Source organism: Phragmites australis, chromosome 7 (genome assembly GCF_958298935.1).
Source record: "Phragmites australis chromosome 7, lpPhrAust1.1, whole genome shotgun sequence".
Classification (NCBI taxonomy): domain Eukaryota; kingdom Viridiplantae; phylum Streptophyta; class Magnoliopsida; order Poales; family Poaceae; genus Phragmites; species Phragmites australis.
In genome coordinates, this window is record NC_084927.1 from 28174026 (window position 1) to 28201517 (window position 27492).

General features: G+C 41.7%; 2 protein-coding genes and 1 pseudogene across 3 annotated transcripts; 2 read left to right on the forward strand and 1 right to left on the reverse strand.

Moving 5' to 3' along the window:
- The first annotated feature begins 7660 nt into the window (after positions 1-7660).
- Positions 7661-13469, forward strand: LOC133924554 (isocitrate dehydrogenase [NADP]-like). Of its 2 annotated transcripts, XM_062370145.1 has the most exons (15): positions 7661-7977; positions 8075-8118; positions 8221-8330; positions 9631-9668; positions 9745-9822; positions 10229-10282; positions 10352-10453; positions 10547-10632; positions 10707-10810; positions 11344-11412; positions 11491-11606; positions 11778-11812; positions 12031-12173; positions 12316-12438; positions 13160-13469. In XM_062370145.1, exons 1-15 carry the CDS (start codon positions 7719-7721, stop codon positions 13251-13253), a joined length of 1455 nt encoding a protein of 484 aa, XP_062226129.1. In that variant the 5' UTR covers positions 7661-7718; the 3' UTR covers positions 13254-13469. The 2 variants fall into 2 exon arrangements, with proteins under 2 accessions (XP_062226129.1, XP_062226130.1); XM_062370146.1 differs by lacking the exon at positions 12316-12438.
- Positions 13470-16716: 3247 nt separating this feature from the next.
- Positions 16717-19152, forward strand: LOC133924556 (glutaredoxin-C6-like). Its single transcript, XM_062370147.1, has 4 exons — positions 16717-16886; positions 17882-17970; positions 18600-18698; positions 18854-19152. Exons 1-4 carry the CDS (start codon positions 16783-16785, stop codon positions 18949-18951), a joined length of 390 nt encoding a protein of 129 aa, XP_062226131.1. The 5' UTR covers positions 16717-16782; the 3' UTR covers positions 18952-19152.
- Positions 19153-19338: 186 nt separating this feature from the next.
- LOC133925542 (uncharacterized) lies at positions 19339-20287 on the reverse strand (annotated as a pseudogene).
- Positions 20288-27492: the final 7205 nt, after the last annotated feature.

Consider the following 27492-nt stretch of genomic DNA (forward strand, 5'->3'; position numbering starts at 1 on the left):
TTTGTTTATAATGAAATCCCAAACCACACACGATAAAGTATGTAATCATCTTATGACAAAATTTGAGATGAATAATTTGGTTACAACCAAATTATTCATCCAAATTAGAATATCCTCAAAAGTAGAAATTGGTTGTAACGGGTTGCTAGCATCCAAATTAGAATATCCTCAAAAGTTTATCGGTTATAACTCTGATTTCCTTCGAAATCCAATCTTTTGGATCTATTGCGTGCTTGCGGTCAGACCGCGAGTTGTGCTGGTCTGACCACCAGCATAGACAACAACATGTATTTTTGTCGTTTCATCGTATGTTATTTCTTTTTCCTCGATCTAATACATTGTGATATCTCATATGATCAGTGGAAGTGGAAGTGGACTTGGGCGAAGATTGAAAAAGATCTCGACTGGTCGAACTAAGTTTAAGAAAAGATTGGTGGAATCAGATTCCGATGATGATCATCAGAGCTCTGACTGGATGACCCTTAGGAAAATATTGGTGATGAATCATCTTCCTTTGCTGGTTGTGATCATGTCATGGAAGATGCTAGTGATGAGGATGAAGAATTTAATTATCAAGCATATAGTGGTTATAGAAAATCTTGGACTTCATCTGAATACACTAGGGCAAGAAGTGCCTATCAGTATACTCTATATAATGATGCAGCTTTATCTCAGTTCTACACCATGGTACAACAAGATGCATTTTATGGATATATTTTGAAAAATACCATCTATGAACAAAAATAGATAGATTAGAATTATGTGCAAGGACAACCTAGCATGCATGGTCTTGCTGAAATCTTTGAAGAGCTATGTCTTTATGATTTTGTTAATTTCAAATGTGATTGGAATGCTGGAGTTATAAGGCAATTTTATGCTACTGTTAAAATATCACATGAGAGTTAAAAAAATTGAGTGGATGACTGGGTCCAGAAAATATGAGGCTTCTTTTTAGGGATTTTGTAAATATTGTACGAATTTCTTATGATATTGTTTATGGATTCATTAATGTACATGATGAAGAATGTTTGACTGAAAATGTGTGGAGCACCTTCTATGAGCCACTAGGGTTTGTTCCTAAAGTCACACTTGAAATTTAATGGACTAAAGGTGTTGCCTGCTACTATCAATAAGATTGTGAGTGCTACGTTTGCGTCTAAGAGTGAAAATAGTGATGCAATTCGTGACTATTACTGGAATATCATCAATTATATCATGAACATGTGCAAAATTGATATGATCAAATTCATTCTGGAGGCTATTGATGAGATTACTGTGAGCATAACTTCAAATCTATATTTTGCGCCATATATTATATCTATTGTTCTCATTAAGTCAAACTTTCGACAATCCTCTTGTGAAACTAAGCATATGGGATATAGACCTTTTAAGTTGAATCATAGTATTATTCATAGAGATTAGGAAGGTCAGCGTATTCCTGCGGCTCAGGAAGGTCAGCATGAGGAACCTCAAGATTATGTTCCTCCTCAGGCACAACCAGCTCTAGAACAAGTTTCTTCTCAGTGGGTACCTCCAGCTGGATTCTTTGATCCTTACATAACATTCATCTAACAGGGTTTTCAGGAGAGTTTGGACTACTTCTAGGCCAGTTTTCAGCAGAACTTCTATCAGCCCTTGATGATCGAGTTTCAGTCTACTCATCAGTCCATCTCCCTTACTCGAGAAGACATTGCTGCTCTCAATGCTCACAACCAAGAGCTCTATGAAATGTTCCACAACATCTCTCTTGGACAACAACGGCTTGAGAATCAATTTACTAGCTTCTCTGATCATTTCTACAGTGTTTATCCTCTTCCACCTTCTTCTCAAAATGACTAGACTTTTTGGTATTTGATGCCAAAGGGGAGAAAGTTGGAAGAAGTAAAAAAAGAGGGGAGAAGAAGTGAAGCACGAGAAATAATCTTTCTTTTCAGTTATCTTTATAAGACTCTATCTTGCATTGCATCTTTGTTTCTTATGGTGTATGTGAACTGATTGATCTTATTGTTTTAAGAATATTAAGTATTATAATGTGATAAAATATGTTTATTCTCTTATCTTGTTATTCATCTCTATCTCTATGTTTTAATATTATTGTTGGATGTCTTGAGGAAATTATGTTTGTGACATATTTGAAATGGTCATCACTATTGATAATATATCTTTCCTCGGATCCATGAATACAAGGTAAACTCCGCTAAAATTTTATTCATATCTTATCTTGTGCCTTGTTTTATTTGTTTAAATCTCACATGCACATATGTAGGGGGAGCTACCTTACTATGAGTTTTGATAGCATTTATATCCTTTAGATTCATTATCTTGATTTACTTGCTATTAAAACTCGCCGCCGAGTCTCCTTTATGCTATGTGCTAAAAGTTGACCCAAAATTAAAATCGCATCACTTCTTAGTGTTATTGTCATCAATACCAAAAAGGGAGATATCAAATCATCTAGGTCTCTAATTCGTATTTTAGTAATTAATGATAATATGTAATTTGTGGATTAACATATTTAAATGTGTTATGAAAAGGTTAGTCCTAAAGATGTTGTGAAGCTAGAAAAATTATGTGTGGAAGATATGCAAATGACTAGTTCAAAGCAAATGTATAAAATGTAGGATATTTTCTTTTGTCGATCAAAGGTGGTTAGAGAAGAAAATTGATCGAATTGATAGGATAAGTGTCATACTATAAAGAAGGGTTGATGTGCGTTTACTCAAGATATCAAAAGTGTCATAATTGCTCAAACTTGCATTTCATCTAGAGTGAGGAATTTAGTTTGAGAAGAACCAAAGAAAATAAGGTCTTTCGATGTTATGTTTTGTGGCCGTCTGACCGCCATAAGTAGCCGATCAGACTGCCGTATAGAAAAGATGTTTTATGTTGAGTTTCATGTGTGGCGGTCAGACCACCGGACATGATCGGTCTGACCGCTGTATAATACTGGTCAATGTTCAGTAGAAGTTTAGCCCTGGTCTTACCGAGTATATGGGTCGGTCTGGCTGTTAAGGAATAGAGGAATTTAGACCCTATGCTTAGATGGCAGTTTGATCGCAAGGTTAGCCGATCTGACCGCCAAGACCAGACGGTCTAATCACCGAGGCCAACCAGACTGATCGCTCGGGAACAAAGAGTTTTGGTACCATGCTCTCTGCTCATGGTTTGACCGAGACACTGAGCGATCACTACCAGACACATATTAGAGTAATCATCACGCTTTAATAGCTATTGTAGGGCTGACAGCCTGACCGCAGATGACCTATGGTCTGACCGCCAAAACCGCAAAGCTATCAAATCAACAGCAACAATCACATTTTCAATGACGGACTATAAATAGATGTTTAGCTGATTCAAGAGGGTACTCTAGCACTACACTATAATACATTTGAGCATTTATCCTCTTCTTTCCCTCTCTTAACGTAGTGATAGTATATTCGAGAGTATGACAATATCTAGTGATTAACTTAAGAGTTTAAATATTAAAGTACTAATGATCTTTTAAATAAGCGTGATCGACTTATTATTTGGGTGTTACGATATTGAGCCATTCAAAAAAAAACTTGTGAAGAAGTCACATAATGTTTGTGATAGGTAAAGATGGCCAAATGGGCCGTGCTTACTGGGTCGGCCCGAGGCATGGAACTGTAGGCACGGCCCGGCCCGAGTCGAGATGGGGCGGGCCGGCACGGCACGAGGCCACGGGCCGTGCCTGGGCCGAGCGCGCGGCACGGCGGGCCGGTACGGCACGGCCCGGCCGAGTCGGACCGGCACGGGCACGGCACGGCCTGGCTCAGGCACGGTTGGCCCAGGAGGCACGGCCGGGCCGGGCCGGCACGGCACGCGGCGGCCCATCACGGCACGGCCGGCCCATCAGGGCACGACCGGCCCGGCACGGCACGGCCCACCGTGCCGGCTCGGCACGCGGCGGCCCACGGCACGGCCGGGCCGGCACGGCACGGCACGGCCCACCGCGGGGGGCACGGCCCGGCCGGCACGTGGGGCACGATGGGCCGGCGGGGGCACGCGGGTTAACGGGTTAAACGGGCCGGGAATGGCCCGTTTAACCCGTTAACCCGATATTTTTGAATTTTATAGCCGTTTTGTGACCGTTTGAGCTCCAAAAAATTCAAAAAAAATTGCAAAAATCACCATTTTTCACCTATAAATAGAGGAGCACCTTGCCCTTCCATTCCACACCAGCAACACCATTTTCTCTCTTGTTTCCTCCTCTCATTCTTGTCTCAAAGTTCATGAGAATTAGCGATAATTTGGCAAAATTAGTTTGAATTGTTGCAAAAAAAATCCGAGCAATTCCAAAATCGTCATCCTGCTGATTTGCTATCTTGAAGTTGAAGAAATCTTGGTGATTTTTTTGCATCGTTGTTGAGTCTTATTTTATTATTTGATTATTTCTAACTCTGAATATTTGCAATTTTTGTAGTGTCATTCGACATTGATCATGGATGCCGGTGATCATGATACATCCATAGATCATGATTTTTTTCTCCAAGGACTCACAGGGGACTACGGCCCCTTTGATACTAGTGCTGTAGGTGATGATGGACCCGACGGTGAACCTCCGGTTGGTTCACATCCAGATCCAGGTGATGCAGCAGGAGTGCCATCGTCAGGCTCTACAAGTGCGCACACATTAGCAAGCAGCGGGTCTAAAAGATCAAGAGCCGGTACTTCCGAAGTTTGGCAAGACTTTGAAAGGATCTACAAAGAGGAAGATGGGGTAAGTGTCAGGTATGCTAAGTGTTATATTTGTAAAAATGAATTATCTGCAAAGCCCTCGGGTGGAACGGGGCACTTGAAGAGGCACGCCATAAGTTGCAAGCAAAAGAGTGGAGCAGCCATGAAGCAGACGGTGTTGCAGTACAACCCCGACGGCTCTGTTCATCATTGAGAGTACGACTCTGCCAATGCCCGAAAAGAGCTATGTCGCTTCATTGCAAGAGCGGATCTACAACTCAATATCGGTGAGTCTGCTGCATTTGAAGATTACATTAAGCAAGCTCATAATCCTAGGTTCACGCATGTTTCTAGACAGACAACTAGTAGGAATATGGTAAAATACTACAATACGTGTCGTAGCAAACTTAAAGAAATGTTGCAAACATGTACATTTTCAGTTGCTTTGACCTCGGACATATGGGCAGGTAGGGCTAGAGAGGATTATCTTAGTGTGGTTGCTCATTTTGTTAATAATGATTGGGAATTAGAAAAGAGAATAATAGGTTTTTGCTTGATTGACAACGCGCATACCGGTGAAAATATTGCTGAAAAAATATCTCAAGTAGTTGCAGAGTTTGGCCTCACGAATAAAATATTTTCTATCACTTTAGATAATGCCGGTGCAAATTCTAGAGCAATGGATATTCTTACTCCGTTGTTTAGTACTTATACTGAATCTTTCTTGTTACATCAACGTTGTACTTGTCATGTTATCAATCTTATAGTAAAATCCGGTTTGAAGAGGTTATCGCGATACTTAGAAGATTTTCGTACTGCAATATCTTTTGTGAACTCCTCTAACCAACAAATTGCAGTATATAAACAGTATTGTGTTGCAATGGGTGTGCGTCCACGTAAGTTTGCTCTGGACATGCCGGTGAGATGGAACTCTACTTTCTTGATGCTTAAAAATATTATACCATATAAGAGCACATTTGGTGTGTTTATTCATACACATTACCATCAGCATGGGGGTCAAACTTTACTCACGGAAGCGCATTGGTATGTTGCTGAAAGGATACTGGAGTTTCTTGAATTTTTTTATGATTCAACTGTGAGTTTATCAGGAGTTTATTATCCAACATCTTGTTTAGTAGTGCATAATATTGTTGAAATTGCTACTCATTTAAACAACTATGAAAATGACAATCTTTTAAGAGATTGTGTAGTTCCTATGAAATCTAAATTCTTAAAGTATTGGAAAGAAATTCCTTTGTTATACGCTTTTGCCTTTATTTTAGATCCTAGAGCTAAAATTGCAGCTTTCTGTAGAGTTCTCGCAATTCTAGGTGATGCTCTTGGCCATGATTATTCTAATTATTATACTAATATTCGTTCTAAGTTATTCGAAGTTTATAGTAAATATGAAACAAAGTATGGCGGAGTTCGCCTGCAACGACCTCCACTAGCACCCACAACAAGTAAGAAGACGACAACGTGGGGGAAAATATTTGGTGCAGGTTCTTCATCAAGAAGTTCAGACTCTTCGTCACGATCGTCTACGGGCACCGGAATTCCAACATCCGGAGGGGAGCTAACTACCTTCATCGACAGTGACGTTATTAGCCAAGAACAAGAAAACTTCAACATACTGCAATGGTGGCATGAGCACAAGACGAATTATCCAGTCCTTTCACTGTTAGCGCGAGATTTGTTAACGGTTCCTGTATCTACAGTTTCTTCTAAGGCTGCCTTCAGTCTTACAGGAAGGATAATCGAAGAGAGAAGAACAAATCTGGCAAGTGAGATGGTTGAAATACTCACCATAGTAAAGGATTGGGAACAAGCTGAAGCACGAATGCAACATACTGCAGAAAATACTGAGCTTGAAGAATCATTCCAAAATTTGTATCTAGATGCTGATGAGAACGTGTAATTTTAAATTTTCTGACCTATGTTGTACTCTTTTTTCCTTTGCTAGAAAGGTTTTTAATGAGGCAACCTATCAATAAAGCTCATTTTTAGAATTAATCATGTGCCCCTATTATTTCTAAGTTTTTTATTCATGTTTTTTGTTTATTTTTTTAAAATACCCCCCGCGGCCCCACCCCCACCTACCTCTCCTCTCATCCCTATAAATACCATCTACTCCATCTCAAACTCCACCCTGCCCACCCATCTCTCTTTTCCTATTTGCTAGTCAAGTAGCCAGTATTCACTTCACGTCAAGAAACTAATTCCATATTTCAATTCATGGATCAAGGCGCCGAGAACTCAGGTGCATGGTCCCAAGTGTGGCAACATTTTGAAAAGGTCTTCAAAGAAATTAACGGGGAACAGGTAAGATTTGCTAAGTGTAATATATGCAGTATAGAAATAGGTGCCAGATCTTCACATCGAACGGGACACTTGAGGAAGCATATGAAAAATTGCAAGCAAAATTCTGGGGTTTCTAATGAAACCATGTAATTTTCGGAGCATAATCATTGGTTGTACTCTTTTTTCCTTCTAGTAGAAAGGTTTTTAACGAGGCAACCAATCTATAAAGATGTTATGTATTTATTTTCCATATTTTTTTATTGTTTTTTGGATTTTTTTAGCTATTATTTTTTATTTTTTCCTATTTTTTGAGTGCTGACGGGCCCAACGTGTCTCCACCGTGCCGGCCAGGCCCGTCGTGCCTTCCCGTGCCGGCCGGGCCCGTCGTGCCTTCCTGTACCGACCTGACCCGTCGTGCCTCCACCGTGCCAAACGGGCCTATCGTGCCTCCACCATGCCGAACGGACCCATCGTGCCGACCGTGCCGTGGGCTGACCCGGCACGGCACGGTGACAGTTAGACCGTGCCGTGGGCCGACGGCTCGGCACGCGAGCCGGCACGGCACAGCCCGTAACAGTAAATGGACCAATCAGGCCGTACCGAGATAGGCCCGTGCCGGACCGGCCCGATTGACCCATTTGGCCATCTTTAGTGATAGGTCTTGAACACGCTTCTAGCTGGTGGCAAAATCCCAAATTTCTCTCCCCTCCAGGCTTGGGATGCGCCACCTGTTCCTGCGCCGCCGCTTCCACTCCGCCTCCACCATGGCTCGGGCTCCCGTCTCCTGCTCCGCCGCCGCGGCCAAAGTCCTCCTTCCCATAAACCCCGCCCGCGGCCGCCTCCACTCCCCGCTCGCCCGCCTCCCTGTCCCGGCTGGGCGGGTGTTCCCGGGCGTCTCGCTCCGCTGCTACGCCGCCGCGGCCGCGGTGGCCGAGCAGCACCGCATCAAGGTCGTAAACCCCATCGTCGAGATGGACGGTGCGTTGATTTCCGTCCCTCTCTTCCCTCTGCTGTGTCGCGAGGGTGTATGCGTATGGATGATGACTTGCCTGCTTTGTTTTGTTTCCCCTTTCAGGCGATGAGATGACGCGGGTCATATGGAAGATGATAAAGGATAAGGTGTGTGCAATTTCTGCCTTCGTTATCTGATGTTCTCGATCAGTAGTTACTGCTGTTTGATGGTTTGGTGACGCGAGTGGGATGGAATTGGATTGTGTGCAGCTCATCTTCCCGTACCTGGACCTGGACGTGAAGTACTTTGATCTCGGAATCCTCAACCGGGACGCCACAGATGATAAGATCACTGTCGAGAGTGCCGAGGCTACATTGAAGTAAGTGGATTAATTCCTTCTTCTTTTTTGGCTCTAAGTCCTGATTACGACCTGTGTGATGCTATAAGTCGGCATAGCATTTAAGAACAAGGGTGTGCATAATGCATTTGGCAGATCACGACGTCACTCGGGAGCTACATGTGTAATGATGACGAGTTTGATATTGCGAGGTTGACGCATAAGAAAGTGAGATTATAACTTTTAGTATTGAGTGTCATATTTGCTTGACCTGCCATTTTAGCTTCTGTACCGAACTACCCCTTTTTTCAGTAGTCCTTTTTCCTTGGAAACGGTTCACTGAGTTCAAACCAGGGGCTTGGTAAGCCCTGATAATTGAAGCTGTGCAATCTCAAAAGTTAAAACTAAGATGACTTTACAGGCTTACACACTCCCAGTCCACTAGACAGGGGCGAATTTGGAAAATACCATCGCAAAGATCACCCAAGTTGGAAAATACCATCTGTATCTCTATGACATGTGGTCCCAAGGTCCACATGTCATCCTCATAGCCGATGGTATTTTCCAATATTGACATCTTTGCAATGGTATCCACCTAATTCTTCCTTTTTGTAAATTAAGTCTAGCCTTAAATTTGGTATTCAGGGCAGTCAATGAAATCTTCATTTCATGCAGCATCTAACTTGGTTGAGTTGAGAATGGTTATTTCTTCATGCATATGCTATTTTCATGGAGGTTAAAGCATGTCAATATCGAATAAGCTTAAACAATAACACAAACAATAACACCAAGGTGTTTGAGCTGATGTTCCTTATTTCCTTTTGCTGACAGTTTTCCATGAAAAGTATATGAAATCTCTTTAGTGATGTGCACTTTACTCAATGACACCCTTTGCATTTTGGCTTTACGCAAGAGACTTGGATATTTTTAGTCTCCACTTCATCGTGTGATGGAATTGCTTGTGATGTACAGTTTCTGTCGCACTATTATTTTGAAATAGAATTGCTATACTCATTTGGTTTATACACATTCTGATGTATTGGTGTTATCGACAATCAAAGAAAGCGCCCACTCATTGTTGATTTGGTTGATTATCTGAATTGTAAAACTGTTCATTCTTCTACTGTTATTCTGGTAATCATGTCTAAGAATCTTATGTCTGGGAAGTGATGATAAATTATAGTTTCTCTCAAAATCATGCTGCTCCTTTTGTTAACTTCCCTTTGCACTTCCTTGTCTCTTTAGTTTTGACTTAATGTATCACTATGCCAATTTATATGCAAATTCATCTTCTATATTCTTTTCTCATCTGTAATGATCTCTTTTTTTGTATTGTCAATAGGTATAATGTCGCTGTTAAGTGTGCCACAATTACCCCTGGTAAAGTCCTTTAGAATTTTATTTCCTGTATTTGATTATATTAGTTGGGCTAAGGTGCATTTATTTATATATGCAGATGAAACAAGAGTCAAAGAATTTAAACTGAAGTCTATGTGGAGAAGCCCAAATGGCACTATCAGGAATATTCTGAATGGTTTACTTTCTGCTATTTGATATGCCATTTAGTCTGCATGAAATAGTCTGGAACTTAATTAACAGACAATACTGGATAAATTCAGGTTTTAGTCATGGAAAAACATTCAGGAAATATTATATCTCTGAGCATTTTATCTGCTTCTTGAAGTTTTGTAAATGATATATCACTAACATGATTTGTTTATGATACATCACTGGATATTTCTGCAGTTTATCGTAAGTAATAACAAAACGAAAATGAATCGCCAAAAAAATATTGATCCTTTTTTAGCACGTAACAATTAGTCGTGGTCTGTGAGAAATGCATATTGATTTAACATAGTTGAAAAACATATAAAATTCTGGAATATTATAGGTTAATTCTTGCCTTCTGCCTTTTCACAATTGTTCACTGTGACACGCAGGGACTGTTTTCCGCGAGCCCATCTTGTGTAAAAATATCCCTCGCATACTTTCTGGTAAGGAGATGCTAAAATAGGGTCCAGCGATCAAGTAATAAAGCTGTGAGATTAAAGTTTTTTTTTTAGGTTGGAAGTATCCCATTTGCATAGGAAGGCATGCATTTGGAGACCAGTATCGAGCTACCGATATAGTTATCGATGGTCCGGGAAAGCTTAAGATGGTTTTTGGTGAGTTCCTTTGAACTCAATTTAATTGTTCTGTTAAGGTCTAGATCTGCTATGGTTATTCGGTTAACTTTCCTTTGTTTGTACTGAAAACAGTGCCTGATGGAGCTGAGCCGGTAGAGCTGGATGTTTATGATTTTAAAGGTCCAGGAGTAGCGTTATCAATGTACAATGTGGACGAGGTATGATAGCAAGTCAGTAGAATTCATTGCCCTCTTATTCTCGAGTGCTTTGCCAACTTCCACTCTCTTTTTAGTCTATTCGGGCTTTTGCCGAGTCATCGATGGCCATGGCATTATCCAAAAAATGGCCTCTTTATCTCAGCACCAAGAATACAATACTTAAAAAGTATGATGGCAGGTATATCTTTTTCCCCTTATTACTGTCATTAAGCGTTCCTTTTGTTGCCTCAAGGACTACCAAGAACCCTTCTCTCTGATGCTTCTGTATATACATAGTCTCATCTTACTCTCTGAAGTCTGGGCTGTAACGAGCGAACATTTTGTCTTACTTAGCTGACCAGCAACAACGTCCTTCGCAGTTGTGCTAAGATGATGCACCATATGTAGGCAAACGGATTATTCTAATGAAATGGATGGAATGCAAAGCCACTCTGTTTACCATAATCCTCTGTACACTTACTACTGCATATTTATCATTATGATTTCCCTAAAGTTGTTCTTTCCCTAGACTTTGCAACCTAGAATCTATAAAGTCTGGGGGATAATGGGTTTCGGACGTGCAAATCTCTTTCCTTAAATTGTGTTTGACAGTTCTTTTCTTTCTTTCTTTTTTGTTTTGTGACATTTTCAATAAAACTACTACAGTGCAGCTAATCATATGTTCATAGGCCAGTCCAAGATTGACATCTGCAAATTTGAAATGAATTATAGGTTCAAAGACATATTTGAGGAGGTATATGAGGAGAAATGGAAGGAGAAGTTTGAGGAAAGCTCAATATGGTTTGTGCTAAGTACCCATATTTTGATCATGATAATTTTTTTCTTGAACTACAAATAATCTTTACATGGTGCTTGCAGGTATGAGCACCGGTTGATTGATGATATGGTGGCATACGCTGTGAAAAGCGATGGTGGATATGTCTGGGCGTGCAAAAACTATGATGGAGACGTTCAGAGTGATTTTCTTGCCCAAGGTTTGCAAAAATTTCTTACTGTTGGTGCCTTATACTGCCATTATTGAATGTGATATATCTTTCATGAAACTGCATGGTGATATTGGGCAGCATCCATGCTCACAGTATGATTTTTCCCCATGTTTTCTGTTTCTTATTCGATCTGCTTGTCTTACTAAATGCTTGTTTCAGGTTTTGGTTCCCTGGGTTTGATGACATCTGTTCTGGTACGGAATTTTATCTTTTGCGCTCATATCGAATCTATTGCATTAAAAAACAAGAATACACAGTAGAATGAACTGCATATCTTTGATTTAAGGAATGAGAATGGGGACTTGAACCCATGGCATCAAACACCACAGCCTTGTGGTCTGCCACTAGGCTACATAAATGTCCTAATCTGCTTTATTGTATTGGATCGCTAACTAGTGGTTCTCTTCTACAGTTGTCCTCTGATGGGAAAACATTAGAGGCTGAAGCTGCTCATGGGACTGTCACTAGACATTTCAGGCTACATCAGAAGGGACAGGAGACGAGTACCAATAGTATTGCCTCCATATTTGCTTGGACTCGTGGACTTGAACACAGGTAATCACACTTGTTGGTGCAAATGATGAAATTTACACATGAGCTTAGAAGACATTTTAGAATCATGTTTTGTTTGTGTTTGTTCATCTACTTGTGTACCTGCTAATGTAATAAACTAATAACTGCATCTTTGTTGGTTTAGAGCAAAGCTGGATAAAAATGATAGACTGCTGGATTTCACAAGGAAACTTGAATCTGCATGCATTGAAACAGTAGAATCAGGGAAAATGACAAAGGATCTTGCACTTCTCATCTATGGCCCCAAGTAAGCTGATTTTTGTTTATATGTCTTCAGTTTTTTCATGTAGTTCAGAAACTTAATGTTCAATGTCTGATATCATTTCGTGTGGGAGCTCATTGATATGGAAGGCAAAATGATAGTATCATATTAAGGAACAGGCATCACCTTGAATGATGAACAGCTAGACAGTTAAAATGATTATAGCTTTTCTATGGATGTTGATTAGAGTTAAGGTAAGCCAAGCACATTTTTTTGTTATTGCAATGACATCAAGGCCCAAATACTTTTATTAGGAAGGATCCGTATTTTCGAATGTGTGTTCTACAGCATGACTATGGACCTTAATCTTCTGCATGATTGCACTTTAACTAGCTTTTGATATTTACCGTGCTTACAGATGAGACTAATAAATTTGTAAGTTTGGATCATGTTATTGATTATGCCATTGGGTAGGATCCTCCTATCTTTTCGATGAGCCTTTTTCGTTGCTATATATATTGTTTTAGTCCTGAGTACTTCATCCTTGTCTCTCATCTGTGCCATAGGTAAATCTGTTTAACATTCTGTGCAGTAGGTAAATCTGTTTAACATTGTGCACTTTCCCTGGCTTGTGATTCAAGAATCTTATTTGTTTTTAGCAGTGTGTTATGTGGCTTGTTGCCTCCGCTGCGCTGTTTTTAGTTTTTACCTTAACTTGTATTTACATGTGCATAAGCATTTTGTTTTCCCAATTTTGCTGTTGTAGGGTCACAAGGGAGTTTTACCTGAGCACCGAGGAGTTCATTGATGCTGTCGCTCAGCAACTGCTAGGAAAGATTCAAATACTAGCCGCTGTGTAATCTCGAACTGCAGCCTGAAATTGAGTGAAGCAGGTTGACACATTGGCGGATATTTTGATTGGGATAATGAGATGGATCCCACACGCTATTTTTCCGCATCTCAAACAATTTTTGTTACGACCTGCCATTCAAAGGTTGGGCAAATAATGGTCCATATGACAGTTAATTCAGAGCTACATTGAATGCAAGAGACCAAGACATTAGTTTAGCGTTCCATCAGTTTTCTTTTTCCACAGATTTATCTAATACCTAGTTGTAGTAGTACATACTTCACCTCATTCATGAGCTTGGTGAGTCGGTGTCCCTATTTCTATCTATCTGGATATGTATTTTGAGTTACTTAGGAGCAGGGTTTACGTTACCGAATTTTTTAAAAAATTCGAACAAAATTCATTCGAATTGGATCGGTTACCGAGCGGTTTTTGCAATTTATCGAACGATTTTCTCGAATTTTTCGTATTGTTGGTAATCGCTCGATTTATCAAGCGATTTTCTCGATTTTCAGTGAAATTTAACAAAAAAATCTAAAAATTATCTCAATCTTGTAAAATCAATAACTAATTCATCTGAGGTTTCAAATGAAGTGAAATAAATTTTGTTGGTTTTCTTGTAACATGATCTATATGATAAAAATATTTATACTCATAAAAAAGTTTAAAATTTTCTGTGAGAAAATATATTTGTTAAGCCAAGTTAAATGCATAATTTACTCTTTGCTAATCTAAAATTATGAAACTAATTTTGTTAGTCTTCTTACATAATCCTATATCTTTTAAAAATACATGAATTTATGAATTAGTTATTGTAACATGCAAGATTGTGTAAATGTGTTGCGACTAGATTAATTCATAACTGATCTATCACATCTCAAAAATTAGTGAAACCACTTTTATTAGTTTATTTATACTATGATTTACGTAGGAAAATTAATACTAGATATGAAAAAGTTAATTACAATGCTATTTCTTAACATATTCATTTTATTTATGCTTGTGAATTTTGTAAAAATTATAAAGAAATTAATAAAACTCTAAATAAAGTGAAATCAATTTTAAAGATCCTCTTAAGATACGTTCTACGTAAGAAAAATATGTCTTTGCATGTTAATTTTTTTTCTTAACATAAGTTAATAACTGAGCTGTACGCTTCAATTTTTTTCAAACTTTCTCCCTATAGAATATGATGCAAACGATATTATTTTTGAAATTTTTTTTACGGAAGGTCTTAGAATTGTATCTAGTTTTTTTTAAGATTTGTTTTTAATTTTTTTTTTCGAATTTTTAATTCAAATTCGGTTACCGTCTGATTTTAAAACGTAGCCGAACCGAGATAGCCGGTTATCACGATTTTTACTCAATTACCATCGATATTTTTTAACCCTGCTTAGAGTCTAGGACTAAGAGTACACCTGTACATGCTTCACAGATTGCAGGCTCTTCCTATTTCAGACCAAGTCCTTGTTGCACTGTTGCGTAAGTGTCGCGTGCGTTTGGATAGACGGGAAACTGTGATGGTTCTGTTCCCATGTTTATATCAGGCGATGCAAACAAAAAATCCCCATCGCATGCTAGTCTACGCCGGCCACGGAGCCCAACTGTAAAATACTTACATTTTAAACGTGGCACGTCTTCGATCTGTATATGTGATTATTATTTTCGGCTATAATATATTTATAAAGTCCAATAAATTTATGAGATTATAAAAGTATTTTTAAAATAAATTCACATATATATTTTCATATTTTAAAACTAAATATTTTAAAAGTTATAGATGTTTAAAGTTTCAAAAATTTAAGTATATCTGTCTAAGAGTATCTATGGAAGTCTTGCCATCGCCTCCTCCATCTAATCGAAACGCTAAAACTGCCGATTTTTCATCTTCTGTAGACTAGCCAATGAGCACGTCATTTTGACAGGCTCGTCATCTAACTCCTCTTGCCTGCCAAATTTAGTGTCTCTTCCCTACGCTATTCTACAGAGTAGCTCGCATTGCGCAACGCCTCTCGTGTGCCTAAACCTGCCTCTCTCTTGGCCAGCTGCAAATCATAGAGTAGCTTGCATTGCGCAGCGCTGTTTCGAGCTCAAATCTGCGCTGCCAAATCCGCCGCAAACGAGCCTCAAATCGTGTAGAGGAAGGTCGCACAGTTTCTTCCCTGTTATTCCCGCACGAAACCCCATCATCCCCGGCCAAATCGAGCCTTCGCACGTCATCTTCCCCAACTTCGGCAGCTCGCAAGCACAGAGCATCTCGCACTGCGCAACACCATTTCAAGCTCAAATCTGCGCTGCCAAATCCATCGCAACCGAGCCTCAAATCGCATGGAGGAAGGTCGCATAGTATCTTCCCTACCGATTCCCATGTGAAATCCTATCATCCCCGGCCAAATCGAGCGTTCACACGCCATCTTCCCCAACTCCAGCAAGCTCCTCTACGACCTTGCCGGCGAATCACGGCAACAAAGAGCACTATGAACTTCCCTAGACCTTCCTCAAGCTTTTGCCCACGTCAAATCATCCTTGGCCTGTCACCGGCGCGACCTTCCGCGCAAGCTGAGCGATGTCACGCCATGGTGCTTGCCGCCAGCCATGCTCTGGCCAAGCCCTCCGGCCGGCTATGCCTCAAATGGATTATGTCTATGTGCGTCGTTGTGCTCGATTGGTGGCCCACCCGCCTTGCATCTCTGTCTCCACCGTTCGTGCTGCCGTTGTGTCCGCTGAGGCCCGGCCACTGTGTCTTTACTGTATTTTTGCCACGCATCATTGTGTTATGCTCGAACCTGGCCGTCGCCTCTCCGATGGTGCAGTCGTGCGTTGCGGATGCTTGAGCTCCGGTTGCGTGCCATTGCAACCCATGCTCTGGTCATCAGTGGCTGTGCGCGCATGCTTTTGGGCTATATGCTAATGTTGTCTCGCTTTAGTTTGGTCGCGTGTCGCTGCTATGTCTAGCTGTGTGTCAGTGGGTCCTGGTCCCACCTTCCTATGAGAGCAGCTAGTTAAGCCTCGGTACAAAGTGTTTATCGTAATTTATTAAATACAGAAGAGTGGAATATAGATGGCGAAATATGTAAAGTCTGTTGGGGTGTGGTTAGTTGTCCGTATGGGTTTTGTCCGCATAAACCGTATATATAGGCTGAGCAAAGTCATATCTTTAAAAAGAAAATATTTTGTTGGTTGTATATGTCTGCAGGCTAAACTGATTTTTTGTTTGATTGGTCGAATATGAGATCATATGATCAGATGTAAGAGTTAGATCATGATTGATTGTTCGTATAGAAATAATTTTGTGACACTGATAAATAGATCCGTCTGTATAAACAGATGATCTAGACTAGAATAATATATATAGATTATGAAAAGATATAAAAAGATATATAGATAATATAATTTGGTGGAGATGTGTCAAACGGACTGGGGAGAATATCAGCACCATATGCTTGGACGTGTATTAAACTCGTGATGTGTGGTTCCTCACTGTTCCCAACCTCCAGCTACCCGTCCCACCTTATACATACGAGGCGGAAGAGACGGAGATGGGAATCACCTCCTCCTCCTCCAACTCCAACCCGGAACCCAGAGCTATGGCGCTCGCCAAGGCCAAGGAGATCGTCGCCTCCGCGCCCGTCGTCGTCTTCAGGTCTCTCTCTCTCTCTCTCTCTCTCTCTCTCTCTCTCGTGAACCAGTGCTACTAGGCTTCGAAAATAATTGTAAGGAAATGAAAAGTGGGGAGGCGAAAGTGGAGAAAGAAGACTTCGTATCCATATCTTTTTTTCTAGTCTTCCTTTACCTTCCATATGAGTTGAGCATATTCCTCCTTTTTTTTTGGTTCTCCGCGAGAATATTCTCTGTTCATCACTATATTCGAGGAATGATGCAATGTAGTTACATGAACAAATCCATAATCTCCAGAGATGTTAGTTTCATTACGGATGTTCTAATACACAATTCTTGGCAGATTTTTTAAAATCGATGTGGAAAATGTAGAATTAGAATCCGTACCCATCTTATTTGGATAGAGCCGAGCATGTTAGTGAGTCTCGAATTCTTCTGCTAAGTGATTAGAAAGGGGGTCCTTTTTCTAGATTATAGCTAGACTGCTGCATATTGGGACCTAGAAATATTCTGTGATGAGCGGCCGGGACCTTCTTTGGATTTGCCCAAGATCTTTGGAATTCATTTATTTCTTGCAGGGGTGGTTTGTTGGATTTGCCCAAGATCTTTGGAATTCATTTATTTCTTGCAGGGGTGGCTTGTTTTGGCTTTGGTGCATTTCATGTAAGCCCCCCTAAGGGCCTGTTTGGAAAGGGCGGATGTGATCCAAATCCTTTGGCTCAAATAATTTGAACTGGATACAAAAGTTCTGAGGCAATCCCGAAATTCCAAACATGCCTCAAATAATTTGATGGCCCTGCTGTCTGTACTGTTCTAGTGTTGAGCTTCGCACTTCACAGCATGCTGCAAAAGAGCGGGGTTTTGTTTCCATGGTTCTCGAGTTAATGAAGTAGTACTATATTGATGCTCGATGCTCTCATATCTCATTCAGTTATTCTACAATTTTGTTTTTCGGTTTTCATCTTTGGAAGTTTATCTTCCCCTGCTCTGTGGCTGATTCTGGTTTCGGGTTATCTGCAGCAAGTCTTACTGCCCTTTCTGCGTCCGTGTGAAGCAGTTGTTCCAGCAGCTGGGAGCAACCTTTAAGGCCATTGAATTGGATGTGGAAGGTGAGTGTACCTAAATTTTCTTTTTCTTCTCGCAGTTCACTTGTGCAATTCATAGTTAGACTGGATGCCTGATGGTTATTGCTGAAATATAAAATGGTTCTATGAGCTTATAGATGAGGGATTTAATATGGCGGCGCCATCATTCGATTGTGGCACTGCACAATTGAAATTTTTATGCTAGTTCATGATGTGTCTGGTCGTTAGGAGATTAGGTTGCTTGGTTTGATACTAGAGGAACACTGATGATGGCAGGTAACTAAGAACGAATCACCATGCAAATACAGCGCTAAGTGCTAACCATCAGAATCTTATTGTGTGGTATTATTTCACTTGCTTAGGCAAAACATATTCTTCCACGCTAAAATAATGGGCTTCCAAGTGCAAAGCACTACTTTTTAAAAAAAAAAAAAACGAACAGGGAGGACTGCCTATTATATATTAATAAAGCAGGAGTTTTACGAGCGTGCAAACCACTACCCATCTCCTGCTGAGTGCTGAGTGTACACTCATGGCAAACATTTAGCGCGCCGCTGGTCTCTTGCTTTCTTAGTTCATATGTTCGGACTCCGCATAGTGATCATTGTGGCATTTGGGGGTAAACTCTTATTGAACCAATCTGTTTTATGTAGGTGATGGATCTGAGATCCAGGCTGCACTTAAGGACTGGACTGGACAAAATACTGTCCCAAATGTCTTCATCAATGGGAAACATATTGGCGGCTGTGATGGTGAGCCGTTTTGTGTCGATGTTTTTGTGACTCCCTGTCTCCCCTACTGAATTACTGACGATGCAGCCGTTTATATGTGCATAACAAATCAAAACTTTGTTAGATGGACCCATGCTCTCTGAACTTAACTGACATGTTAGTGTTTTCTGGCGCAGATACTATGGCACTGAACAATGGAGGTAAGCTGGTGCCTCTGCTGACGGAGGCTGGAGCGATCTCTGGTTCTGCCTCAAAGACAACTACCACTGCTTAGCTCGACATGGGAGTTGTCTTGGTTGACATGTTTATACCGTTGCCGTGCTATGAAATAAAGGTGATGCTTCGCAAGTCCTGAACTTGTTGCTGTCAAGTAGTATTGAGTGACTGTTCAGTCCCCGTGCTGAACTTCCCAGACATCAGTCAAGTTAATAGTAATGGGCTAATGACTCCCTTAATATGAACTCTACTTTCGTTCGTATGTTCGTCTTTCAGCTGGAAATGTGTGTGCATCTGCCAATGGAACTCATTGCTGAGACTGGATTGCATTTCAGTGTTCTTAACCGTGCTGGAGAGTCAGAACTCGGAACGGAGCCAATGAAAATGAGTCGAATGCAACAGATCCATTGGAAATTTGGAATCTCCAAAACAGTTTCCGGCTCGAAACTGCAATGGAATTGTGGAATATATAAACACACAATACTCTGAGCACCCAGATGATGTGCACGCCGTGCGTACCAGCACCAGTTAAGCGTCCTACCGCTGGGCCATTCTCAGGTACACCTTGTACACGACCAGCTCCTCGTCGTTGCCTTGCCCTCTGTACGGGAAGTCCGGCCAGAAAGCGTATTCCTCCATCCACCACTCCGTCCGCGACATTCGCCGCACCCCCTTGTCGTCCTCCTGGTACCGGAACACACGCCGGTAGCCCAATTCCCGGCCTTTGCTGTCCTTGACGCTCCAGTAGTGCGCCGCCGGCATGTACTCCTATGGCCCTGCCCTCCGAGGGCAGGGTGTGCCCTCGTCACTCCGTGGGGTGCACGCGCGCCGCACGGCGAAGAACCACTGGAACTTGTCGTTGGCCACCGGGAGCACAGCCGTGAGCATCGCGGGGGGCGCAGCGCAGACATCGGTAGCCAGGTGCATGCGGCACCGGAGCAGGTCCCCGATGTTGAGGCCGGCGGGTAGAGCTGCACGAGCATCTGTGGCTTCACGTCCGCGTCCGCGAGGAGCTCCGCACGATCTAGGCGGAGTCTCGTGGAGGACACCTCCGCGTGCCCGGTAGACCTTGCAGACAACCATGTTGAAAGCCCCGCCATGCGCTCCTTGTCAGTGAACGTGTACACCTGGAACGCCAGTGATGGGAACGATGCACGGACGGTGTTCATCAGCTCCGCTGATGCCTCAGTTGGCAGCGGCACAGTCAAGATGGTGGCAGTGGTGTGGAAGAAGGGCAGCGATAGGCATTGGGGAGGTAGATCGTGGTGGTGGCAGCAACGTGTATTCGGGCGGCGATGACGTGAGAGGATGGGGGTGAGGAGGCCCAGGCCGGTGCCCGCCAGGTGAGTGAAGTGGTTCGCCGCGGTCAAGGACGCTATGGCCGCTGTTGCCATCCGCGTGGGCTGTGAGGGTCACCTGGGTTGGTGGTTGTGGAAGAGGAGGCGGCGATGGCAGCGGCCACTGGGCTGCCTTCGACCTCGGGGAAGCAAGATTTGGAGGGGGCGGGTGGAGGAGAGCGGCCGGCCTAGGGAGGAGGAGGCCAGACCGAATCAAGGAAAAACTCGGGGGCAAGCCAAACGGATCGAGCTGTGGGGTCACGGTCGAGCATGCGGAGGGGTGGTAGCGTGTTTGACTGTGCGGAGGAGCGGGGGCACGGAGGAGGAACAGAGCGGGCGGTGGCGCATTGGAGAGAGGGAAGGAGGGGAGGGGGATTAGACAGACGAACAAATTTGTTGGGCGGCGTAGCGAAAACGGCCATATTACGCTATAATTGTGATTTTGGTGATTAATGATAACATAATTATTAAGACTAACATATTTGTAAAGAATATATATGTTAGTAGGTCTCATAGATGTAATATATCAAGAAGCTACCACAGCTGGGATAAAATTTAATTGAATTGGAAAAGTCTTTGAAAGATTTGTCCAATCGGAAGGTCTGGTGCAGAGGAGTTTGCACTCATCGAAGCATTATGTCCAGAGGCTGATAGCTTTACCGGATAGTCCGGTGGATAGGACATGAGACCACTGAAGTGTTTCTGACAAAGAGGAGAAGGCTGAGGGTCTCACCGAATAGTTCGGTGTCTGCATTGGGTAACACCGGAGTATTTCCTGTAGAGAAGAATGGAAGTACAGAAGACATAAAATCAACCCATTGGATGGTCCGGTGCTTGATTTGTGCACGTCGAATTATAGCATCGGAATATTTCTTGCAGAGCCGACTGCAAGTGTTGAAGAATGAAGAACAACCCACCAGAAGGTCATGTGCTCTATGGATGAATGCACCGGAGTATTTTACACAGAAAGACTATAAAGGCCCGGATGGTTCAAGATAACTCACTGAAAGGTCCAGTGATAGATTTGAAGGTACACCGGAGTATCCAGTGTTCATAGAGGCATTGAGTAGAGTTCTATCGGTGTATCAAGTAAATGGGTACCCGGCTAAATAAGCCCCACGAAGGGTGCAAACAGCCAGGGGAACATCTCTTAAAAAATCTAATCAGTCGATGAGCTACCCTGACCAGTGCAAAGCCTCCAGCGACCAATCTCGCTACACCTTCACACAAACCCACGACCAGCCCCCCTGGTCGCGGGACTGGATTGGACACTTGCCTGAACGTTTCTCTTCACCAGGCACCGGCCCCGACAGATAAGGTCGTGGGCGGTGCAGGGGGGCGTGTCCCATCCCGTAGCATTAAAGGCTACGGAGTGAGACTCTGTAGGCCGACGCAGTGCCGCACGACAGATGTGATGTTGTCAGCCATCCGGCAGGGCAAGTGGATGGAGATGGCACAGAGATGCAAGTGGACGGGAACGACGGAGAGGCAAGTGGACGGGGACGGCGCGCAGAAGCAAGTGGACGGGGACGGCGCAGAGAGGCAAGCAGACGGGGACGGTGCAGAAGGGCACCCTTCTGTCCCGTCACATTAAATGCAGCAGGATAAGACTCTATAGGCTAAGCAAAGACGGTGCATAGCAGAACGATATACAATGCTGTCAGAACAAGTTGCATGTCTGGTACTCCATAATGATGATTTGAGTTAGATATTAGAATAAGCAGAGGCCATTTGTGTAGAGCCCGCATGTTAGTTCTCCTTCTCCATACTATATAAAGGGATGAGGACCCTGTTGTAATGAAGACAAATCAATTCTGGCAATCTGCTAGAACACCGTTGTAACTGAGATCTACTATAACACAAAACGCATGACGTAGGGTTGTTATCCTCCGGGAGCCCCAACCCTGTATAACCCCCGGTGTCCCGAATCCTTCATCTACACACATAGACACATTCACTCCCTGAAACGCCGTTCACGCACCCACCATCCGATATACCCCGGAATCACTGTCAGAGATTTACCCTCGATAAGTTCCAACGACTAATTTCTAAGGTTGTACTCACTGGATAATCCAGTGTTAGTACTATTGTTCTCACCGGATCATCCGGTGTTAACAACTTTTCTAAGTCATTAGAAAACTACTAGTTGGCGTGTTCGAGGCTGTAAATACCCCTCTACTCAGTCATTTGAAGGAGTAGCATGCTGCTGGAGTCTAGATAATCCTATATATACTTGAGAAGACATACAAGCCACTAAAGTGTTTAAAGTGTTCATCTAAGGCAATTTAGCACACCATTAGAGAGTGATTAGTGCTATTAGGCCTAGAGAGAAGTGTTGCTAGGTGCTACAACATAGTGATCCAACTGTGTATCGAGAGGTACACCGGTACCTTAGAGTTTTTTGACTCGACAGTAACTTGTTGACCTTTCGACTTGTGTGGAGTGGCGATAAGAAGATTGTGCGGGGACACAGAGACCCTTATTTTTGTGACTAAAGCTCCAAAGTGAAGACGATGCATAAGTGACCAGAAGAGAGGTTAATGATGAGACCTTGGCTTGATGGCTTGGTGGCCCATCATGCTTGAGACTTTATCTTGGTGACTTGGTAGTTCAAGAATCGTGACTGTAAGAGACTTGGCGACCATGAGCATATCCTTTACGGAGCTACAACGTAGACTAGGAGTGACTCATGTGCCATCGATACCATGGAATAAAAATATCTTTTGCCAAGTTTTTCCCTCTACCTTATTTATATTTCCGCATTTACATACTTACAATTTACTTTGCTATAGTAGATTGCAATCCTCTTGAGCGATAGAGTAGACACACTAGATAAATCTAGAGTATATTTAGATAGAAATTAAGATAGATTTATCTGAGAAAGGGATGAGGCAACGCATCACCAACAAGGAGAGGTAATCAGTTGTATTAGCGAAGAGTATCATTTTATCATCTTTAAATGTTGATGCATTTAATAGTGTTTATTCTCTTACCAATGCACAAGATATTTAGACTAGTCTCATTAGATATTTGGACTAGTCTTATTGAAATTCATAAAGGCAAAGAATGTGCACAATGAAAAATATCATGTGCTAGTTACTAAGCTCAATAGAATCAAACAACTACCACATGAAAATACTTGTGATATGTACTCACGTTTGAATATTCTTGTCAATGAGATAAGTTTGACGCAAATTGACGATGATCAAGTCATGAGAATAATACTTTAAATACAAAATGATAGTCTCCATCAACTACGACATCAATAACATCAAGAAGATGACTCCAAGTCAAATGCTTAGTAAGATCACTGCCTATAAGATGACTATGAATATGGGGGTAGAATCTTCTTCCTTATCTGACACTAAGAACTTTGCTCTTACAAGCAAGCAAGTACCATACCCAAACATGAGGGCGAAGATGAGAAGGCAAGAGCAAGATCAAGCTCAAGAGAAGATGATGAAGATGAAGATAAAGAGAGCGATGAAGATTAGCAAAGCACCTCAAGCGATAAAGAGATGGATCCCGAAGTCACCAAGCTTATCTCTCAAGTAGAGAATAACATCAAGAAGATCAATGTCAAGATTGATCATTAAGTCTCCATGAAAGACTTGGTCAAAACAAATAATCACATCAAAAATGAGAAGAAGAACAAGAGCAAGAGGGAGATAAGAGAAAGAGCCAAAGTATTTGCAAGTATGGGAAGATAGGTGAGTGAAGATGAAGATTCAAATTCAAGTGATGAGAGTTTTGCCACCCACTCCTCCAAGAGAAGCTCTTCCTCAAGGTCGTAATCACGCAAGCTATCATCACACAAGTATCTTATAGTCAAAGGTATGGAAAGCGATGTAAGTGATGATGAATCCGATGAGGTTCTCCCTCTTATGATGAACTTCTTAATTTGATCAATAAGCAACAAAGTGTCTTAAATAAACAAGCTAAATTTGATGTTTTTAATGATATTCATGCTACCTTTGTTTCTAATTATAAAAAAATATTGACCAAATTCAATTTATTAAACAAGGAGCATGAAGAGCTTAAGACTAAATTTGAGTGCATTGAATTTCAAACTAAAGTCACTTTGAAGCAACCTACCTCACTCTTTAATTTTAATTTTAAGGTAGATGCTTCTACTTATTATGATAATTTAATTGATTTATCTAGCTTACCTCTTTGCAATGAGATATGTGTTAAGAATGTTGTTGTAGAAACATGTGATGATGTCATTGCACAAGAAAATGACGAGCTTAAGCAAAAAGTGGAGAAGCTCAAAAGGAACTTGGCAAGATTAAAGGGTAAAAATCATGTCCAACCTCCTCAAGATAACCGTGTAACTATGGTGAATAAGCTTGCGGAGGGGTCTACCGTGACATGCTTCAAGTGCCATGAGGGGAGTGCCAAAGTTGATAAAGGAGGAGAAGAAGAAGATACAAGAAGCAACATGAGGCACTTAGATTGACAAATAAGGAGAAGTTCTTGCATGGGTCGATAAAAAGAGATAATGGTAATGGAGAAAAGGGGAGCCACAATAAAGGGGACTAAATGGTAAGAACTGAATCCAAACAATATGATATGGTTTTGTGCTCTTTACAATTTGTATCATTTATTATTTGCCACTGCTTTAGTTGTATTGTCATTAATCACCAAAAAGGTGGAGATTGTAGCGAAAATGAACTTATTAGGATATGATTGTTATTTTGCTGATTAATGATAATATATTCATTGGGACTAACATATTTGTCAAGAATATATGTTAGTAGGTCTCGTAGATGTAATACATCTAGAAGTCACCGCAACCGGGATAAAGTTTGATTGAATTGAAAAAGTCCCAGGGAGATTTGCCCCACCGGAAGGTCTAGTGCAGAGGAGTTTGCACTCATCGAAGCATTGTATCCAGAGACTGATAGCCTCACCGGATAGTTCGGTGAATAGGACATAAGATCACCTGAGTATTTTTGATAGGGGGGTGGGAGGTTGAGGACCTCATTGGATAGTCCGTTGATCTACACTGGGTAACATCAGAGTATTTCCTATAGAGAATAATGCAAGTACAGAAGATTGAAGATCAATCCACCAGATGGTCCGATGTTTGATTTGTGCACACCGAATTATAGCACCGGAATATTTCTTGTAGAGATGACTACAAGTGTTGAAGAATAAAGAATAACCCACCGGAAGGTCCGGTGCTCTACGGATGAATGCACCAGAGCATTTTATACAGAGAGGTTGCAAAGGCTCGAATGGCTCAAAATAACACATAGGAAGGTCCAAGGATAGATTTGAGGGTACACCGGAGTGTTCAGTATTCACAAAGGCATTGAGTGGAGTTCTAATGGCTAGTTTATGAGGTTGTACTTACCGAATGATCCGATGTTACTATTATTATTCTCACCAGATCATTCGGTATTAACAGCTTTTCTGAGCCGTTGGAAAAATAGCTAGTTAGCGGGTTTGAGGCTATAAATACTCATTCACTCAGTCATTTGAAGGAGTGACATGCTGCTAGAGTTCAGAGAATCTCATATACACTCGAGAAGACATCCAAGCTACCAAAGTACTTAAAGTGTTCATCCAGAGCAATTTAGCACACCATTAGAGAGCGATTTATTAGTTCTAGAGAGAAGTGTTGTTAGGTGCTGTAACCTAGAGAGTGGATCAATGAGTGATCTAACCGTGTAGCGAGAGGTATGTGAGCGCTTTAGAGTCTTTGTAACTCGCCGATAACTTGTTGATCCTTCGACTTGGTGTGGAGTGATGGCAAGAAGATTGTATGGGGACGTGAAGGCCTTTATCTTTATGACTAAAGCTCCGAAGTGCAGACAACGCACAAGTGACCGGAAGAGAGGTTAGTGGTGAGACCTCGTCTTGGTGGCTTAGTGGCTCATCGTTCTTGAAACCTTGTCTTGGTGACTTGGTAGCTCAAGAGCAATGATCGAAAGAGACTTGGCGACCAGGAGCATATCCTTTATGGAGCTCTAACGTAGACTAGGGGTGGCTCATTTGCCACCAATACCATGCGATTAAAATCTCTTATGCTAAGTTTGTCAATCTACCTTATTTACGTTTTCGTATTTACATACTTGTAATTTACCTTGCTAGTGTACGTTGTAATCCTTTTGAGCGATAGAGTAGACATACTAGATAAATTTAAAATATATTTAGATAGAAATTAAGATAAATTTATCTTGTGAAAATTTTAGAGCCATTAGTTTTTAAGTGTCTTAATTCACCCCCTTATGATGTTAACGTTCCTTACAGGCGGATGCGAAACGCGATTCGTTGGTAGACGAAGGAGGGCAGAAGATCAGGTGAGCACAAGCGATTGGACGGACGCGGAGCAGAGTGGGCGGCAGAGGAATCGAAGGGATATTCTGGCGGACGGATCACACCTTATGGTTTTTTTAAGTATGTGAGATTTTTTTTCAGGAATTGCGGAAAAACGTGTTTTCAAAGAATATCACAAATAATCATATGTCGCTCCAACGCGCACAATCAGTAATTACTCCGTTTTATTAGTTTGGCTATTACTCTGTTTTTTTTTTTTTTTGAGATAAGGCTATTAGTACTCCGTGTTAGTTCGGGCATTTGCTAGGCCTGTCCTCTCAAAGGCGGCCGTAACCGAAGGCATATGGGCTTCCTCTTAGAAATAAAGCACGAGCCCTGTGGGCTCTGTGCTGTGGACGACACCAAAATAAACCTTGTGGACTTTTGTCAGGTTCACAAACAGACCGATCTACTCCGCTAACTCGCCAAGTCCTCCAAAAGGAAATATACTCTCATAAAAAATACGCCAGTCTCAAAAATAAAAATAAAAACAGAAATAGGAGCTTCTCCTAAAATAACAAGAAGAAAGAGAACAGGAAACCGACAAAGTAGCTAAACTAACACAATGCCTAGTGCGCTTTGCTGTTTCTTTCTTTTCCGAATGATTAGACGCCGAGAAATGCTAACTGAGACCGACGGGCGTCGAGCAGTACAGTACAACAAAAGTGCATTAGGCAGGCCGGTCTTTAGAACGAAACCCGTAATTAAATTGAGTATTCGGATGCATGCTACTGGTATATATGCTACGTACTGTGCTCAGAATGCAGACGTGTACTGACTACTGAAGGTTGTTCGCATAGTATAATGAATATCAAATCGGGCAATTGTCACCCTCTTCAGGTACGGATCAGAGAGCTTGCCAGTGGAAAACCTCTGAGAATGGTTAGGGCCGATTATGTAATAATTTTTAATAAATTTCATAGTATATATTATCGATA